Source organism: Bombina bombina, chromosome 6 (genome assembly GCF_027579735.1).
Source record: "Bombina bombina isolate aBomBom1 chromosome 6, aBomBom1.pri, whole genome shotgun sequence".
NCBI lineage: Eukaryota > Metazoa > Chordata > Amphibia > Anura > Bombinatoridae > Bombina > Bombina bombina.
The window spans coordinates 700,975,235-700,995,585 of record NC_069504.1 but is presented as its reverse complement, the minus strand read 5'-3'; the positions used below and the strand labels follow the sequence as shown (position 1 = coordinate 700,995,585).

General features: G+C 41.0%; 1 protein-coding gene across 3 annotated transcripts in view; it reads left to right on the top strand.

Annotated features, from left to right (window-relative positions):
* Positions 1–20,351, top strand: part of NCAPH (non-SMC condensin I complex subunit H) — a 132,915-nt gene that overhangs the window by 59,179 nt on the left and 53,385 nt on the right. For all 3 annotated transcript variants that reach the window (XM_053717824.1, XM_053717822.1, XM_053717823.1), the window contains exons 8-9: positions 2,478–2,566; positions 3,116–3,315. In XM_053717824.1, coding sequence (XP_053573799.1) covers positions 2,478–2,566; positions 3,116–3,315 — 289 coding nt within the window. The remainder of the gene's footprint in view (positions 1–2,477; positions 2,567–3,115; positions 3,316–20,351) is intronic.

Genomic DNA, 20,351 nt, shown 5'->3' with positions numbered 1-20,351 from the left:
ACTGAATTAAAGGGACACTCAAGTCAAAATAAACTTTTATGATTTAGAAAGAGAATGCAGTTTTAAGACCCTTTCCAATTTACTTCCATTATCTAATTTTGCACAGTCTTTTAATATACACACTTTCTGGAGAACAAGATCCTACTGAGCATGCACACAAGCTCACAGGGTATATGTATACTGGTCTGTGATTGGCTAATGTCTGTCACATGATACAGGGAACTGGAAAATAGGAGAAAAAATACATTTGTCAGAAACAAATATACTACTTAGAAATTTAGAGTAAGTGATAAATTGTCTTTTTATTATGCACTTGATAATTATATAATTCTACTGCACTGAGTGGTCCTTTAAGGGAATTAGCATTATTTCTCTCACATCAAGGTCCAATTTATTGTTGTTGTTGTTAAAGGGAAATAGAAATATAATATACACTTATTCTTTCGAAATGTATTTCTTTGTCAATTTGTATAGAGCACTATTATGCTATTGATTGTTTTTCACTTTACCTTGCCAAGTAGCGACCCTCTAACACCTTCCCCCTTATGTTTCCCTTTTATTGTTGTAATTGGCCAAATTTCAGTAAGCAATTAAAGAGGAGACATAACTCCACTAGGGGAAGACTGTGGAGTTGTCTCCTCCTTAATTTTAAAGGCAAGATTATTTTCTTTGTTTCCAATCAATGTCACAGCAGTGGCTTTTGTTAATCATTATGGTTGAAAGCGCAGTTCCCTAGGGATGAATACATTTTTTTCTCATTCTCAGATGGTCCAAACATCACCATGCATGATCATTCACATCCTAGGAGAAAACAATTGGGAGGCGGATTTTCTCAGTTACCAATATCTTCATTTGGGGGAATGGTCTCTGAACCAGGAAGTTTTCAACCATACTGTTTGACACTGGGGCTTGCCAGAGATCTCATGACCTTGGCAGCTTCCTCTTAAAAGAACGACTCTTGAGAGCGAAGGTACTTTCTATCAGGATTGCAAAACTGTAAATTTAGGACAGCGTTGAGTCGCCAAGCCACCAAAGAGGTTTATCCGATGAAGTATTTGAAACTTTAATTCAAACAAGAAAACCTGTGACCAGGTGTATATATCATAGGCTCTGGAATCCCCCCCCCCCCCCCCAAGTGTTCTGGTAGAGATTACTTTTGGAATATATCAGCAAGACGATCTAGAGAGGCTTATCTGCCAGTTCTCTTAAGCATCAGCTTTCCGTTTTTATATCACAAGAAAATTGCCACGATTCCTGACCTCCAAAGCTGTGTTCATGCCTAGCTCAGAATCAGACCAGTTTCTCCTCCATGTTATCTTAAAGGTGTATGAAACTCTTTCATGATTTAAATAGAGCATACCTTTTTTTTTTTTAATCCACTTTCCAATTAACGTCTATTATGTAATTTCTTAATTCTTTTGGTATACTTCGTTGAAAAGTATACTTAAGTAGGCTTAGTAGCTGGGTGCTAGCTACTGATTGGTGGCTGCTCATATAGGCCTCTTTTCATTGTCTTTACCAATGTGTTCAGCTTGTTCCCAATAGGACATTGCTGCTCCTTTAAATAAGGGATACCAAGATAATGAAGCACAACTGATAATAAAAGTAGATTAAAAAGTTGTTTAAAAAATGTATGCTCTTTCTGAACCATGAAGAAAACATTTTGAGTTTGATGTTCCTTTTTTTATTCTGTTTTTTGAGGGTTTTTTCAAGACTTTACTTTTGAAACTATGCATGGTTTGGACCTTCAACTTTTTTCCTGGAATGTTCTTTCTTCTAGCCATTTCTTTAGCCGGGAGAGTTTCTAAGCTTTCGGCTTTATCTTGCAGTCCCCCTTTCTTGATTTTTCATCAGGATAAGGTTGTTTTTTTTAATCCGTTATTCTTTTCTTTCTAAGGTAGCATTTATAGATACTATTAATGAAAAAATTGTGGTTGCTTTTTCATGTCCAGGTTTCTAGAACAGAGTCTAGGAATTCTAAGGAGCGACTTATTAACAACCTTAATGTTGTGGGAGCATTAAAATTCTATGCTGAAGTCACAAAGAGATTTTAAGTTCTTTGTTCATAAGTTTTTTGTAGACCTTGCAAGGGTCATAAAGTGATGGCACTTAAGGCTGCCTGGCTTAAGGCCTTGATTTTAAAAAGATTTTCCGACCCCCTGCTATGTGATTTCTTATAGACCCACACCATCTTATGAAAGAAAACAAAATGTATGCTTACAACCCCCGCCCTTTCTTTACACAGTTGGCAGGAGTGTTTTGGCCTCCTCATCGACTGGAGTGTAATCCCACATGTGGTGATCTTAGGGACTCTCACCATCGTGAAAGAAATTAATTTATCAGGTAAGCATATATTAAAAAAAAAAATGTTTTTTTTTTATGCAGTGAAAAAACAAACTAGCAAGGTAACATTTTGCAAGTAAACCTACTAAGCAACCACTAACTTTCTTTATATGTGTTTTTGTTTGTTTTTTCAGCTCTCCTTTCACAGTGTGTTGAGAAGCGTCCTCTTTGCCCTTCCCTATCTGGATTCAGATTCACTCAATGGGACCAAGATCTTAATGAGGTAACTATAATACCAATGTGCCAAACACATAAAATGGAAAAGGCACTGAGTATTTGGTGGCTTTGCATACCTCTCTGCAGTCTGTGCTTGCCTCCTGTGTTTTTTTTGTTTTTTGCAAGTTACTTACAACACCATCTTGGACTGCATCTATGAGTGTGTGCACACATGACATTCAGTTGTATGTTGGTAATGTATGGGAGCCTAAACAGACACATTTGGTCTTTTCCTGGTCATTTTCTTCTCTCAAGATACTAGAACACCATAAGCAATACTACTTCCTTTTATGAACACTATTCTTTAACGGTTGCATGCTTCAAGTCTTGGTTGAACTTATACAGTTGACCAAAAGTTGTCAATACATTTACTATTTAAGAGCCTAGTGGAAAAGAAAAAAACATGCTGAGCTTTTCAATTTAAATAAAATGACAGTCTGTGACTGGAGGAGTTGTCTACATAACTAAAAATATGGGATTTAGGCTTTGTTTTATGTGTGTGTTGCCATCCTAATGGCCAATAAGCCAATTTATGATATATCTTGTTTCCTTGCAGACACCATCTTCCTTAATGGATAAACTCAAGAGCAGCGACCACATTTTTGATATAAATGCAGAAGTTGTGGAAGATGACTATGAGGAGGCACCAGGGACAGCAATGGATGATTTTGATGCAGATGTGTGTGATGGAAATGAACCAGGAGACCTTGGCGAGTTTGATGAACAACGTGAGGCTTGCAGGGCAGAAAGGAAGGGGTATGTATAGGGAAAAAGTAGACCTGAATATTATTTTGGCAGCATAAACTCTAATACCTGACATTTTTTAAAGAAATTTGGAAATTGATGTTCTGGCACAAAGTATAATAACTAAGCTCAAAATCAATAAGTTAAAGGAACAGTATACACCAATTTTCATATAACCATGTAATAGATACTAGTATAAAGAAGAATATACACAGATACTGATCTAACAATCCAGTATTAAACCTTTTAAAAACTCACTTAGAAGCTCCCGGTTTAGCACGGTTGATGAGGTAGTCTGGGACACCCACTGCATATGAAAAGACAGATAACATAAACAGGAGCCTGCAGGAGTCTGTAAACGCGTGTATACATCTGACACTGTGGGGCTGGGTTAGGAGTCTGGAAATCGGCACAATGTTCTTAAAAAAAAAATAGCAAATATATAATTTTTTATAAAAACACTACCAGATGGGGTATATAAATGGATCATCTGCAAAACATTTATGCAAAGAAAAACCTAGTGTACAGTGTCCCTTTAAGATAACTAGATGTAGCAACAATGCATTCTTTTTCATCAGCACCAATCTAAAGCTGTTCATCAAAATTAATTTCTGTCATATTGATTTGAAACAACTTGATAAACTGAAGGTTAAATTAAAATTGACAATCAAGACTTTGTGGACGGAAAAGACTAAGGAGTTGATGATCTAAAACGTGTTGGCATGGAGAGAAATCCCGCAAAATCTTGTGGCTTTCTTTGAGCATTTTATATTTCAGTGTGTGCGTGTGTGTCTCCTTCACAACTGGATAAACCCTTCATAGGCTAAAATATGCCTTTATAAAAAATCTTTGAGACCCTGCAGTACTGGCAAAACCTCTTAGATAATCTCACTGAACATAAATGTTTAGATTATCGTGCCCTAAGTTTTAGCTGACCGGCATTACATACGGACTAGCTATTCAGCATTTATTTTTGAGTATACCTGTTCATATATATTTTTCTGTTTTATGTATTTGGGACAGTTGACTTGTTTTAAAATAAAAGGTTGTAGTTTTATTCCATCCCAAACATAGCTGTACTTGAAAAATCCTGATCCCTAGAATGCATATTTATTTTAACATGATTATATTTTCTCTTGTAAGGTGTATCCAGTCCACGGATTCATCCTTTACTTGTGGGATATTCTCCTTCCTAACAGGAAGTTGCAAAGAGAGCACACAGCAGAGCTGTCCATATAGCTCCCCCTCTAGCTCCACCCCCCAGTCATTCTCTTTGCCGGCTCTAAGCAATAGGGTCCCTCTCGGAAGGGTAAAGTGAATGTGGTGTTAGATTTGTAGTTTTTGTTCTACAAGCAAAAGTTTATTTTAAATGGTACCGGTGTGTACTGTTTACTCTCCAGCAGAAAAGAGATGAAGATTTCTGCAGAGAGGAAGATGATTTTAGCATGTTGTAACTAAAATCCACTGCTGTTCCCACACAGGACTGAGGAGTACAAGAAAACTTCAGTTGGGGGGAACGGTTTGCAGGTTAGGCTGCAATAAGGTATGTTCAGTCATTTATTTCTAGACAAGACTGTGATAATGCTAGAAAAGGACTGATAAGATTCCCATGAGGGAAGGGTAAGCTTTATTCAGAGACTAAGTATGGAATTACAAGCTTACATAACGGGGCTAATTTATGCTGGTTGACACTATTTTATGGCAAGTTGACACTTTTTTATGGCAAACGGTTTTTACTAAGAAATATCGTTTTTTTGAGACACTTTGAAGGTCCCTTTGGGTTTCTTACAGGGGTTGTTACCCACATGGCTAATATTATAACTCTTAGGAGTGTTTTCTTAGGCCTCACAGCACCGGAGTAAGGTGGGAGGGGCCTAATTGTGCGCCTCAGATGCGCAGTTAGTTTGACTAGATCTTCAGGCTGTTTTCACATGGAGGCTCCTGCTACAGTTTGAGGACCCATGAGAAGCTTTTTCCCCATAAATCTGACTCCTAAGGGAAGGTAGGGCCACAGCAGAGCTGTGGCAAGGTGCTAAAGTTGTTTTAACTGGTCTGTTAGCTTACTATTGATCCGGTTTGGGCATTAAGGGGTTAATCGTTTTTCTTGCTAGTTGTGCAATCTTACCAATGCTTTAGGTACATACTGTGAAAATTTCAAAAAGTTTGGTGCATTTTTCACTGTTTTGGAAAATTGTGTGCCTTTTTTATCTCTTAAAGGCACAGTAGCGTTTTTTTGCAAAGTGTGTTTTTGCTTGATTAAAGTGATTTCTAAGCCTGTTTGTCTTACTACTAGTCTGTTAAACATGTCTGACACCAAGGAAAATCCTTGTTCAATGTGTTTAGAAGCCATGGTGGAACCCCCTCTCAAAATGTGTCCCACTTGTATTGATATGTCTATACACTTTAAAGACCATATTGTTGCACTTAAAAATGTGGCCCAAGATGATTCTCAGACAGAAGGTAATGAGGTTAGCCCGTTGACCTCTCCCCAAGTGTCACAACCAGTTACGCCCGCTCAAGCGACACCTAGCACCTCTAGCGCGTCTAACTCTTTTACCTTACAAGACTTGGCGGCAGTTATGGATAATACCCTCTCAGTATTTTTATCTAAGCTGCCCGTGTTACCTGCAAAGCGTGATAGCTCTGTTTTAAGAACAGATTATGAGCATTCTGACGCTTTAGTAGCCGTATCCGATATACACTCACAACGCTTTGAAATGGGGGCGAGGGATGTGCTGTCTGAGGGAGAAATTTCTGATTCGGGAAAGGTTGCTCCTCAGACAGACTCTGATACGTTGGCTTTTAAATTTAAACTAGAACACCTCCGCTTATTGCTCAGGGAGGTATTAGTTACTCTGGATGACTGTGACCCTTTGGTGGTTCCAGAGAAATTGTGTAAAATGGACAAGTACCTAGAAGTTCCTGTTTACACTGATGTGTTCCCGGTCCCTAAGAGGATCGCGGATATAGTAACTAGGGAGTGGGATAGACCAGGTGTTCCGTTTGTCCCCCCTCCTGTTTTTAAGAAAATGTTCCCCATATCTGACACCACGCGGGACTCGTGGCAGACGGTCCCTAAGGTGGAGGGGGCTGTTTCTTCACTTGCTAAATGCACAATCATACCAATTGAGGACAGTTGTGCTTTTAAAGATCCTATGGATAAAAAATTAGAGGGTTTGCTTAAGAAAATCTTTGTTCATCAAGGTTTTCTTCTCCAACCTATAGCGTGCATTGTTCCTGTAACTACTGCAGCTGCTTTCTGGTTCGAGGCGCTGGAAGATGCGCTCCAGACGGAGACCTCATATGAGGACATTATGGACAGAATTAAGGCTCTTAAGCTGGCTAATTATTTTATCACAGATGCCGCTTTCCAACTAGCTAAGTTAGCGGCAAAGAATTCAGGTTTCGCCAGTCTGGCGCGCAGGGCGCTATGGCTAAAGTCCTGGTCGGCCGATGTGTCGTCAAAATCCAAACTACTGAACATCCCTTTCAAAGGAAAGACCCTTTTCGGGCCTGAATTGAAAGATTATCTCAGAAATCACTGGGGGAAAAGGCCATGCTCTCCCTCAGGACAAGTCCTTTAAGACAAAGAACAAACAAAATAATTTTCGTTCCTTTCGAAATTTCAGGAGCGGTCTCGCTTCATCCTCCCCTGCTGCAAAGCAAGAGGGTAACACTTCACAAGCCAGGGCAGCCTGGAAACCTTACCAGGGCTGGAACAAGGGTAAACAGGCCAAGAAGCCTGCAGCTGCCTCCAAGACAGCATGAAGGGGTAGCCCCCGATCCGGGACCGGATCTAGTGGGGGGCAGACTCTCTCTCTTCGCTCAGGCCTGGGCAAGAGACGTACACGATCCTTGGGCCTTAGAGATTGTATCCCAGGGATATCTTCTATAATTCAAGGACTCCCCTCCAAGGGGAAGGTTCCACATTTCTCATCTGTCTACAGACCAGACAAAGAAAGAGGCATTCTTACGCTGCGTAGAAGACCTACATACAATGGGAGTGATCCACCCAGTTCCAATTGTGGAACAAGGGCTGGGTTTTTACTCAAACCTGTTTGTGGTTCCCAAAAAAGAAGGAACTTTCAGACCAATCCTGGATCTCAAAATTCTAAACAAATTCCTCAGAGTCCCATCATTCAAGATGGAGACCATTCGGACAATATTACCAATGATCCAGGAGGGTCAATTTATGACTACCGTGGATCTAAAGGATGCGTATCTGCATATTCCTATCCACAAAGATCATCACCAGTTCCTCAGGTTCGCCTTTCTGGACAAGCATTATCAGTTCGTGGCTCTTTATTTCGGGTTGGCCACTGCTCCCAGAATTTTCACATAGGTGCTAGGGTCCCTTCTGGCGGTTCTAAGACCGCGGGGCATAGCAGTGACGCCTTACCTAGACGACATCTTAATTCAGGCGTCGACTTTCCAAAGAGCCAAGTCTCACACGGAAATTGTATTGGCCTTTCTGAGGTCTCACGGGTGGAAGGTGAACATCAAAAAGAGTTCTCTCTCTCCCCCCTCACAAGAGTTCCATTCCTAGGAACCCTAATAGACTCGGTAGAAATGAAAATATTTCTGACGGAGGTCAGAAAGTTAAAACTCTTAACTACTTGCCGAGCTCTTCATTCCATTCCTCGGCCGTCTGTAGCTCAGTGCATGGAGACAATCGGAATAATGGTAGCGGCAATGGACATAGTCCCTTTTGCACGGATACACCTCAGACCACTGCAACTATGCATGCTCAAACAGTGGAATGGGGATTATGCAGATTTGTCTCCTCAAATACAGTTGGACCAGGGGACCAGAGATTCTCTTCTCTGGTGGTTGTCTCAGGATCACCTGTCTGAGGGAATGTGTTTCCGCAGACCAGAGTGGATCATTTTAACGACCGACGCCAGTCTGTTGGGCTGGGGTGCTCTCTGGGACTCCCTGAAAGCTCAGGGCTTATGGTCTCGGGAAGAAGCTCTTCTCCCGATAAACATTCGGGAACTGAGGGCGATATTCAACGCTCTTCAGGCATGGCCTCAGCTAGCTGCGGCCAAATTCATCAGATTTCAGTCGGACAACATCACGACTGTAGCTTACATCAACCATCATGGGGGAACAAGGAGTCTCCTAGCAATGATGGAAGTAACCAAAATAATCAGGTGGGCGGAGGTTCACTCTTGCCACCTCTCAGCAATTCACATCCCAGGAGTAGACAACTGGGAAGCGGATTTTCTAAGTCGTCAGACTTTTCATCTGGGGGAGTGGGAACTCCAACCGGAGGTATTTGCCCAGCTGACTCGGCTATGGGGCACTCCAGAATTGGATCTGATAGCGTCCCATCAGAATGCCAAACTTCCTCTTTATGGGTCCAGGTCCCGGGATCCCCAGGCGGTGTTGATAGATGCTCTAGCAGCGCCTTGGTCCTTCAATCTGGCCTATGTGTTTCCACTGTTTCCTCTCCTTCCTCGTCTGGTTGCCAGAATCAAGCAGGAGAGGGCGTCGGTGATTCTAATAGCACCTGCGTGGCCACGCAGGACTTGGTATGCAGACCTAGTGGACATGTCATCCGTTCCACCATGGACTCTGCCAATGAGGCAGGACCTTCTACTTCAAGGTCCTTTCAAACATCCAAATCTAATTTCTCTGCGTCTGACTGCTTGGAGATTGGAGATTGAACGCCTAATTCTATCTAAGCGTGGTTTCTCTGAGTCGGTTATCGATACCCTGATTCAGGCTAGAAAGCCTGTCACCAGGAAAATCTACCATAAGATTTGGCGAAAATATCTTTGTTGGTGCGAATCCAAGGGTTACTCATGGAGTAAGATTAGGATTCCCAGGATATTGTCCTTTCTCCAAGAAGGATTGGAGAAAGGATTATCAACTAGTTCCTTTAAAGGACAGATATCTGCTTTGTCAATTCTTTTACACAAACGTCTGGCAGAGGTACCAGACGTTCAGGCGTTTAGTCAGGCTTTAGTCAGAATCAAGCCTGTTTATAGACCTGTGGCTCCGCCATGGAGTCTGAATTTAGTTCTTTAAGTTCTGCAAGGGGTTCCGTTTGAACCTTTACATTCCATAGATATTAAGCTTTTATCTTGGAAAGTTTTGTTTTTGGTAGCTATCTCTTCTGCTCGAAGAGTTTCAGAGTTATCTGCTTTACAGTGTGACTCACCTTACTTGGTGTTCCACGCAGATAAGGTAGTTTTGCGTACCAAACCCGGTTTTCTTCCTAAGGTTGTGTCTAATAAGAATATTAACCAGGAAATTGTTGTTCCTTCTCTGTGTCCTAATCCTTCTTCGAAGAAGGAACGTCTGTTACACAATCTTGATGTGGTTCGTGCTTTAAAGTTCTATTTACAAGCAACTAAGGATTTCAGACAAACAACTTCATTGTTTGTCATCTATTCTGGTAAGAGGAGAGGTCAGAAGGCGACCGCTACCTCTCTTTCCTTTTGGCTGAAAAGCATCATCCGTTTGGCCTATTAGACTGCTGGCCAGCAGCCTCCTGAAACAATTACTGCTCATTCTACCAGAGCAGTGGCTTCCACATGGGCTTTTAAGAATGAGGCTTCTGTTGAACAGATTTGTAAGGCAGCGACTTGGTCTTCGCTGCATATTTTTCCAAATTTTACAAATTCGATACTTTTGCTTCTTCGGAGGCTATTTTTGGGAGGTTTTACAAGCAGTGGTGCCTTCCGTTTAAGGTACCTGTCTTGTTCCCTCCCTTCATCCGTGTCCTAAAGCTTTGGTATTGGTATCCCACAAGTAAAGGATGAATCCGTGGACTGGATACACCTTACAAGAGAAAACAGAATTTATGCTTACCTGATAAATTACTTTCTCTTGTGGTATATCCAGTCCATGGCCCGTCTTGGCTCTTAGTCAGGTAGATTTTTAGTCTAAACTACAGTCACCACTGCACCCTATGGTTTCTCCTTTTTCTTCCTAACCTCCGGTCGAATGACTGGGGGGTGGAGCTAGAGGGGGAGCTATATGGACAGCTCTGCTGTGTGCTCTCTTTGCCACTTCCTGTTAGGAAGGAGAATATCCCACAAGTAAAGGATGAATCCATGGACTGGATACACCACAAGAGAAAGTAATTTATCAGGTAAGCATAAATTCTGTTTTTTCTTTGTTTTAACTGCATTAGAGTCTGGATCATTTTTACTTGCTATTACTGGTAAAAGACCTATCATTGTTCCTCCAAAAAGACAGACTTTGGAGATATACCAGTCACAGTATAATCGCAATGTTGTTAAAGGGGGGCAGTAAAGTCATAATTAGACATTCATGATTTAGACAGAACATACAATTTTAAACAACTTTCTAATTTACTTCTATTATTTAATTTGCTTCCTTCTCTTGTTTTCCTTTGCTGAAAGGTTTATCTAGGAAAACTCAGGAGCAGCAAAGAACCTAGATTCTAGCTGCTGATTGGTGATTGCATATTTATACCAATTGTCATTGGCTCACCTGTGTTCAGTTAGCAACCAGTAGGGCATTGCTGTTCCTTCAACAAATGATACCAAGAGAACAAAGCAAATTTGTTAATCAAAGTAAACTGAAAAGTAGGGCTATGCGATATGGGCAAAAATGAAAATCGCGATTTTGTTATAAATGACTAACACCTTTAATGGATTTGTGCATTAAAAAAGAGCAAAGGGTTGGATCATAATATACATTTGTATTGCATCATAATTAATATATAAAAAATAACTCATTGTGTAGTTCATTAACAAATCTAGACAGACCCAGAGGCTTGTTTTCCCGCAGAAAACCTCTGAATTACATTGTTTCCAATGCAGCAAAGGATTCTGGGTAAGATATGCAAATTAAGTACACAATTACACACCTTTTTACTTCAGTCTGCTTTTCAGCAGGTTCCCTTTACGCCAAAGTATCGCTGTTCACACAGCTTATAAACTTAGCAAGGGTTAGTGCAGTGATTCATAACCATCCCAGGACAGACTGTTTCGTGGTTTTTGCCACTCATCAGCTGGGAGAAGGTTAGAATCACTGCTGGGTTTACCCTTGCTAAGTTTATAAGCTGTGTGAACAGCGATACTTTGGCGTAAAGGGAACCTGCTGAAAAGCAGACTGAAGTAAAAAGGTGTGTCATTGTGTACTTAATTTGCATATCTTACCCAGAATCCTTTGCTGCATTGGAAACAATGTAATTCAGAGGTTTTCTGCGGGAAAACAAGCCTCTGGGTCTGTCTAGATTTGTTAATGAACTACACAATGAGTTATTTTTTCTATATTTTGTGCGTAGTGGAGGATTTTAAACTCGCCTTTTATCTCCCCCTAATTTAAAATGTTGTTGTATTCTGCCTGGAATCAACTTCACCCAGCAGTGATTCTAACCTTCTCCCAGCTGATGAGTGGCAAAAACCACGAAACAGTCTGTCCTGGGATGGTTATGAATCACTGCACTAACCCTTGCTAAGTTTATAAGCTGTGTGATAACAAGTACCAAAATATCACAAAAGAAGGAAAATAAATTAAATAAATGTGATAAGATAAGATAAACACAAAAAAATATAATAATACTATATATATGGTGCCACTTATATATGTTAAACCATAAAATTTATTAATATAGAGTTCATATAAGGATATGTATACTCTTCCTGGCACTCTTCAGTCTTCTGTGTGGTCTCTCTTGATCCTCATGAAAAAGAAGAAATATGCCACATAGTGTAATTCTGTAACTTTGTTGCAATACAAAACTTGTGTCTGTGCAAATGGTTACTCACATGCGGTGGAGCTATAACCAAGCTCAGGTAGAAGCGCACACCCACTTTTATACTGTTGGGTAAACAGATTCTTGTACCAGTTGTTCAGATAAATGAATTTATTAAAACATAATATATAAAATATATAAAATAGCGTCACCAGACCTGCTATCAACACCTTTTGTAATAAGTTTAGGCAATACAGTATAGTAATTGCTCAATATGAGCTTAACAGAATACTAGAAACCGTGGTAAGGAGTGTAGAAACTGAACCACACAACCTCCCCCAGAAAGTCCAGTAACTGTTGCTCTTCTTATTGGTGTGCAGGTACTTGGGAAGGCGCCAGAGAACGGTAAATCCAACGTACGTTTCGCAATAAGCTTTATCAAGGATCAAGGATAAACTTAGCAAGGGTTAGTGCAGTGATTCATAACCATCCCAGGACAGACTGTTTCGTGGTTTTTGCCACTCATCAGCTGGGAGAAGGTTAGAATCACTGCTGGGTTTACCCTTGCTAAGTTTATAAGCTGTGTTAACAGCGATACTTTGGCGTAAAGGGAACCTGCTGAAAAGCAGACTGAAGTAAAAAGGTGTGTCATTGTGTACTTAATTTGCATATCTTACCCAGAATCCTTTGCTGCATTGGAAACAATGTAATTCAGAGGTTTTCTGCGGGAAAACAAGCCTCTGGGTCTGTCTAGATTTGTTAATGAACTACACAATGAGTTATTTTTTCTATATTTTGTGCGTAGTGGAGGATTTTAAACTCGCCTTTTATCTCCCCCTAATTTAAAATGTTGTTGTATTCTGCCTGGAATCAACTTCACCCAGCAGTGATTCTAACCTTCTCCCAGCTGATGAGTGGCAAAAACCACGAAACAGTCTGTCCTGGGATGGTTATGAATCACTGCACTAACCCTTGCTAAGTTTATAAGCTGTGTGAACAGCGATACTTTGGCGTAAAGGGAACCTGCTGAAAAGCAGACTGAAGTAAAAAGGTGTGTCATTGTGTACTTAATTTGCATATCTTACCCAGAATCCTTTGCTGCATTGGAAACAATGTAATTCAGAGGTTTTCTGCGGGAAAACAAGCCTCTGGGTCTGTCTAGATTTGTTAATGAACTACACAATGAGTTATTTTTTCTATATTTTGTGCGTAGTGGAGGATTTTAAACTCGCCTTTTATCTCCCCCTAATTTAAAATGTTGTTATATATATATATATATATATATATATATATATATATATATATATATATATATATATATATATATATATATATATATATATATATATATATATATATATATATATATATATATATATATATATATACTGTATATACTGTATCTCACAAAAGTCAGTATACCCCTCACATTTTTGTAAATATTTTATTATATCTTTTCATGTGTCAACACTGAAGAAAGGACACTTTGCTACAATGTAAAGTAGTGAGTGTACAGCCGGTACAACATATTAAATTTGCTGTCCCCACAAAATAACTCGACTCACAGCCTTTAATGTCTAAACCGTTGACAACAAAAGTGAATACACCACTAAGTGGAAATGTCCAAATTGGGCCCAAAGTGTCAATATTTTGTGTGGCCACCATTATTTTTCAGCACTGCCTTAACCCTCTTGGGCATGGAGTTCACCAGAGCTTCACAGGTTGCCACTGGAGTCCTCTTCCACTCCTCCATGACGACATCACAGAGCTGGTGGATGTTAGAGACCTTGTGCTCCTCCACCTTCCTTTTGAGGATGCCCCACAGATGCTCAATAGGGTTTAGGTCTGGAGACATGCTTGGCCAGTCCATCACCTTTACCCTCAGCTTCTTTAGCAAGGCAGTGGTCGTCTTGGAAGTGCGTTTGGGGTCGTTATGTTGGAATACGGCCCTGCGGCCCAGTCTCTGAAGCTCTGCTTCAGTATGTCACAGTACATGTTGGCGTTCATGGTTCCTTCAATGAGCTGTAGCTCCCCAGTGCCGGTAGCACTCATGCAGGCCCAGACCATGACACTCAACCACCATGCTTGACTGTAGGCATGACACAAATGTCTTTGTACTACTCACCTGGTTGTTGCCACACACGCTTGACAGCATCTGAACCAAATAAGTTTATCTTGGTCTATTCGGACAACAGGTCATGGTTCCAGTAATCCATGTCCTTAGTCTGGTTGTCTTCAGCAAACTGTTTGCAGGCTTTCTTGTGCATCATCTTTAGAGGAGGCTTCCTTCTGGGACGACAGCCATGCAGACCAATTTGATGCAGTGTATGGCGTATGGTCTGAGCACTGACAGGCTGACCCCCCACCTCTTCAACTTCTGCAGCAATGCTGGCAGCACTCATACGTCTATTTCCCAAAGACAACCTCTGGATATGATTCTGAGCATGTGCACTCAACTTCTTTGGTCGACCATGGCGAGGCCTGTTCTGAGTGGAACCTGTCCTGTGAAACCGCTGTATGGTCTTGCCCACCGTACTGCAGCTCAGTTCCTTCTTATAGCCTAGGCCATCTTTATGTAGAGCAACAATTCTTTTTTTCAGATCCCCAGAGAGTTCTTTGCCATGAGGTGCCATGTTGAACTTCCAGTGACCAGTATGAGTGTGTGTGAGAGCGATAACGCCAAATTTAACACACCTGCTTCCTATTCACACCAGAGACCTTGTAAAACTAACGAGTCAAATGTCACCGGGGAGAGAGAATGGCTAATTGGGCCCAATTTGGATATTTCCACTTAGGGGTGTACTCACTTTTGTTGCCAACGGTTTAGACATTTAATGGCTGTGTTTTTTTAGTTTTTTTGAGGGGACAGCAAATTTACACTTATACAGGCTGTACACTCACTACTTTTACATTGTACCAAAGTGTCATTTCTTCAGTGTTGTCACATGAAAAGATGTAATAAAATATTTACAAAAATGTTAAGGGTGTACTCACTTTTGTGAGATAGTGTGTGTGTCTGAATATATATATGTGAAAAAAAAAAATATATATATATATTATATATTATAATATATGAGACAGGTGCACTCTCACAAACAGTCCTTCAAATGCCAGGGTGCTGGAATACGGGTAAGATATAGCAAGCAGGAGACAGCTCTCTGGTCTTAATAAAGTAGATTTATTTAGTGATGTTTCGGGGAATGCTTCCCTTCATCAGACCAATGTTACATACAGTGATTCAAACATTTATACGCCCACATTAGACCCTCCCCCTGTGAAAAAACACCAAGAATTGTTGCCTAGACAACCAATACTTGGTAAACAATCCAGTGGTATTATACAATAAAAATTACATATACATAACATATATACAAAGTGGCAAGTAAACAAATAAACAAATAGAGCAGCTTAAAGTGAAGGTAAACTTTGATGAATGAAAGTCCGTTTTTTAAAAATACACATATATATATGTATATATATGTATATATATATGTATATATATATGTATATATATATATATATATATATATATATATATATATATATATATATATATATATATATATATATATATATATATGTACATATATATATTAAAAACAGGGGCACTTTCATTCATCAAAGTATACAAATCAGCCGTTTTGATTAAAAACTTACCTTTGTTTTTCTCACAGCCAGAGCAGCTTCCCCCTCCTGGAAATCCTCTCTTCACACCTCAGCAATGACTAATCTGGCTTCCTCCAATCACAGCATGGCCTCAGGCAATAACCACCCTGGGAGGAAAGCCGTGATTGGAGGAAGCCGGATTAGTCATTGCTGACGTGTGAAGAGAGGATTTCCAGGAGGGGAAAGCTGCTGTAGCTGTGAAAAGAAAAAAAGGTAAGTTTGTAAACTTTAATGAATGAAAGTGCTACTGTTTTTAATAGTATTTTTAAAAAACGGGCTTTCATTCACCAAAGTTTACCTTCAATTTAACCATATATGTAGTTCTAATAGATCGTAGCAGTATAAAGTACCTATGTATCTCAGGGTGTAATATTAACGCTCAAAGTTAATGTAGCCACACTTCTGCAACAGTAACAATAACTGTATCGGCCACATAGAGACATAAAAGCAGGCAACAAACAGTCATAATACGTATAGATAGCAAGGCATACATGAAATCAATGTTGAACATGTCCATATATTACATAGAATGCAGGAGGTACTCTAAACACTACGTATGGGCCGGAGCCAATAATGGCAGTAATATCTGATAGCAAACCATGTAACCTGCATGGTATATAGTGTTCATGTGGGCCACTCCTGGATCAGCAGCGTAAGCTAAATGTGCGATCATAAAGGGAGTATTCACTGGTTTCCCAAAATATCAGAACTCATATGTGCAAATCAAACTCCGGAGCCCGGAGTACAAATGCAAAGTATGCTGAACAGTGATATCGCAATATAGGTGCCATTTATCTTAGTGATGTGCAGCAGGATTCTCTGTACTCAGCGCCACAAACAGAGAATAGTGTCATTGCTTGCTAAATTTACATCCCGGGCAGTAAGGGGACCACTAAGTACTGTCATGAGTCCATGCCTAAGTGCGCATGCGTATTGCTGGTTAGAGACTGCCCCCTCCCCTGAGGTGTAGCCGAGTGATAGGTAGCAAGGGGCAAGCCCCTATGGCTATCGGCATAACACTAAGGAGTATATAAGTGTATAGCGGTCTACACTATACAGATCACTAGCATCCATTCAGGATAGTAAGCAGTAGAATGTAGTGCATAATAAACATAGGGGTATAAAAAGGCTCTAGAGTGTATGTAATAGGTCATCCCAAACTTTTATGAAGTAAAAGCAGAGAACCTAACTGCCCTGTAGGGACCTCGCAGGCATTGTGCCAAGATGAGGGAATAGGGGAAATGTGTCCCCTAAGCCAAGAACTATACAGCCAACACAGTTAGGTGTACATATCAGCAAATAGCAAAAGGTATCTACCAGTGCTGAGTCATAGTAGGGAAGGAGGGAGCGAGCCCCCATGTGAGAAATCAAAAAGCTGCAAACAGGGGTCAAACATCACCATATTAAGAAGGGAAACTAACATATTAAGGGCCGCAGCTGCCTGGCTAGTAAACCATTCAAATGGGCTTTACACCAGAAGTATGTCAGCCACAGGATGTGGCTAATTAGTGGAGAATATGTAGTGCACAGGAGCCAGTCATGGAACATAATATTGTGGGCAGTTCTGTATGGGAAAGGGGACCCCCCATAATAAGTATAAATATATTCAAAAACGTACTCAACACAATGCACTCAAATAAATGGAAACCGTATACACTGTAATAGTGACACATTGTCCTTAAGGGAGTAATGGTCATATCGTGCAGCCCAATAGGCTCATACAGAAAGTCACAATGTCATTTGTCATTTTACAATGTCAATCAATGCCCATATTAAGGTCCCTGGGGTGTACAGTGTCCAGTCTGTCGATCCACTCAGCCTCTTTCTGTAATAGCAGTTTGCCCCTATCTCCTCCACGGACATGTGGTGGGACGCGGTCGATCAGTGTGAACCTAAGGTCTGACACTGTGTGGCCTTTTCCCATAAAATGTCTGGCCACAGGCTGTTCACTTTTACCTTTGTCAATTGCTGTACGTATGGCACTTCTATGGTTAGCCATCCGTTTTTTAATATCATCTGTGGTCTTGCCTAGATAAAATAGGCCTCAATTGCAATTCAGCATGTAGATCACAAATTTAGTGTATGTGAGAGAGTGTTTGATTTTGAATCTCTCATTAGTGTTGGGGTTCTGGAAATGACTACCTTGTAGCATGGCATTACATGTGACACAGCTAGGGCACTTGTAAGATCCCTTTTTAGTGGTGGTTGTTACCTTACTGTAGCTGTGGATAGGATCTTTCCTCATCAGCATGTCCTTCAGGTTTCTTCCTCATTTGTAGCCTATCCTCGGTGGTCCATAGCCTTTGTATGGGAGTGATCCATCACTTTCCAGAATGTCCCATTTATCCTTCAGGGTCGTCCCCAGTGTTCTAGTGTTGGGGGTATAGGTAGTGGTGAAATTGATCCTTTTTTGGGTATCCGGCTTGTCGGTATAGTTGGTGTTCAGGTGCAGTCTAGCTTCCTTGATCACTTTACTGTTGTACCCTCTGTTCCTAAACCTCGTCTCCATTTCATCTAGCTGGGCATCCTGTCGTATTTCAGATGTTGTTCCACATCACTCTCAGCATCTGAGCCCTTGGTATGGCTTTGATCAGTGATCTCGGATGGTAGCTGGACGCATGTAATAGTGTATTGCGGTCTGTCTCCTTCTTAAATAGGGTAGTGCCTAGTCCAGTCCCGTCTTTGAAGATTCTAAGATCCAGGAAATCCACTTATATATAGCTTGAGACAGCCTTCAATTTAACATGTACCCCAATGTCATTAAGAGTATTGGTCCATTCTTGGAACGTCTCCAGTGTGCCACGCCATATCACGATGATGTCGTCAATATACCGTTTGTAGAAACGTACTTCGCTGTGGTCATATACTTTAAATATGTTCACCTCTACGTGCTCCATGAACAGGTTCGCAAAGGCAGGAGCCATTTTTGAGCCAATTGCAGTGTCCATAATCTGTAGATAGAACCTTTTCTCAAACTTTAAATAGTTCAGTTTAAGACACATGAACAGCAGTTCAATAATAAATCCAGTAGGTGGTCCCACATAGGGATATCGGTTCACCCATAGTGCAACTATTTCCATGCCCAATTCGTGAGGGATGATCGTGATAAAGGCTTGTTACATCCATGCTGTTAAGCACGTCCTCAGGTTGTACATCGGTCAATTTATTCAGAAGGGTGATAAGTGCTGATGAGTAACGTAGATAGGATCTCATATTCAATAACATCGGCTGTATTAGGGAGTCCATATAGGTTGCCAGGGGTTGGAGTAATGATCCACGAGCTGAGACAATTGATCTTCCAGGGGGTGGGTTGAGGTGTTTGTATATTTTAGGGAGTGTGTACAGTTTTGGTCTGATGGGATACTGAGTAATCAACCGGTCGCGTAGTGTGTAGTTGATCCAGTTCATCTGTGCAGCATGTTCTATCACTGTGTCTATTCTTAATTTGTATGTAAGAGTAGGGTCACAGGGGAGAATCTTGTAGGTCGTGATTTCAGCCAGTTGGTTCTCTATTTCACTCTTGTAGTCCTGTAGAACTATTGCTCTGCCCTTGTCCGCCGGGCGTATGACAATAGAGGTATCTGCCATCAGAGCGTGTATAACTTCCCAGTCACTAGAAGTCATGTTGTTTTTGGATCTGGGGGAACCCCCTTCACCCACTTTCTGTTGAACAATTCTTGTATATGTTCGGATACTTGGGTTAGTAGTTGGTGGGTCGAAGTTGCTGAGTTTCTTGAAGCGGTGTTTGGTGTCTTCAAGTGTCTTGTCCTGAAAAAAGTCGCCAAGCTTCAGCTACCTCTGAAAGCGCATAGTGTCAATGTAAGTAGAAAAGTTGTTGGCCACCTTAGTGGGGGAAGAAGGACAGTCCTTTGTTTAGAACCCTTCGCTCATGCTCATTCAGAGTGTGCTTGCTTAGGTTGACCATCACCTCCTCCTCCTTCTGCCTTGGAACGGGGCTCTTCTTCCATATACCGCCCCTCCGGGTATGTGGTCTTCGCCTCTGCCTCTTGAGCGGTTAGTAATCCCTAAAAAAGGCTGGGCTACACTGGTGTTTTCCTGTTCATGTCTTTGGTTCACTGTACCATCAGAATCGGAGCCAGAGCTCGTGTCCACAGTGTTCAGTTGTTGATGGGTATATGTCCTATACCGTTGCTGTCGTCTGGGTTAGTAATATGCCCTCTCTTCAGGTCTGAGGGTCCCCCTGTAGACCTGCTTTTCTTTATAGTCCTCGGTCACGTAGCCAAGTTTCTTATTCTTAAAAGCCACTAACGCATTGTTATATTCTCGTAGCTGGATGGTAATTTTTTCGGTCCAACTATCCGTTTGGACCTTTGCTATTATTTGCTGATATGTACACCTAACTGTGTTGGCCGTATAGTTCTTGGCTTAGGGGACCCCTATTCCCTTATCTTGGCACAATGCCTGTGAGGTCCCTACAGGGCAGTTAGGTTCTCTGCTTTTACTTCACACAAGTTTGGGATGACCTATTATATATACTCTATATACCGCTATGTTTATTATGCACTACATTCTACAGCTTACTATCCTGAATGGATGCTAGTGATCTCTATAGTATAGACAGCTATACACTTATGTACTCCTTAGTGTTATGCCGATACCCATAGGGGCTTGCCCCTTGCTACCTATTACACGGCTACACCTCAGGGGAGGGGGTGGTCCCACATGAACACTATATACCATGCGG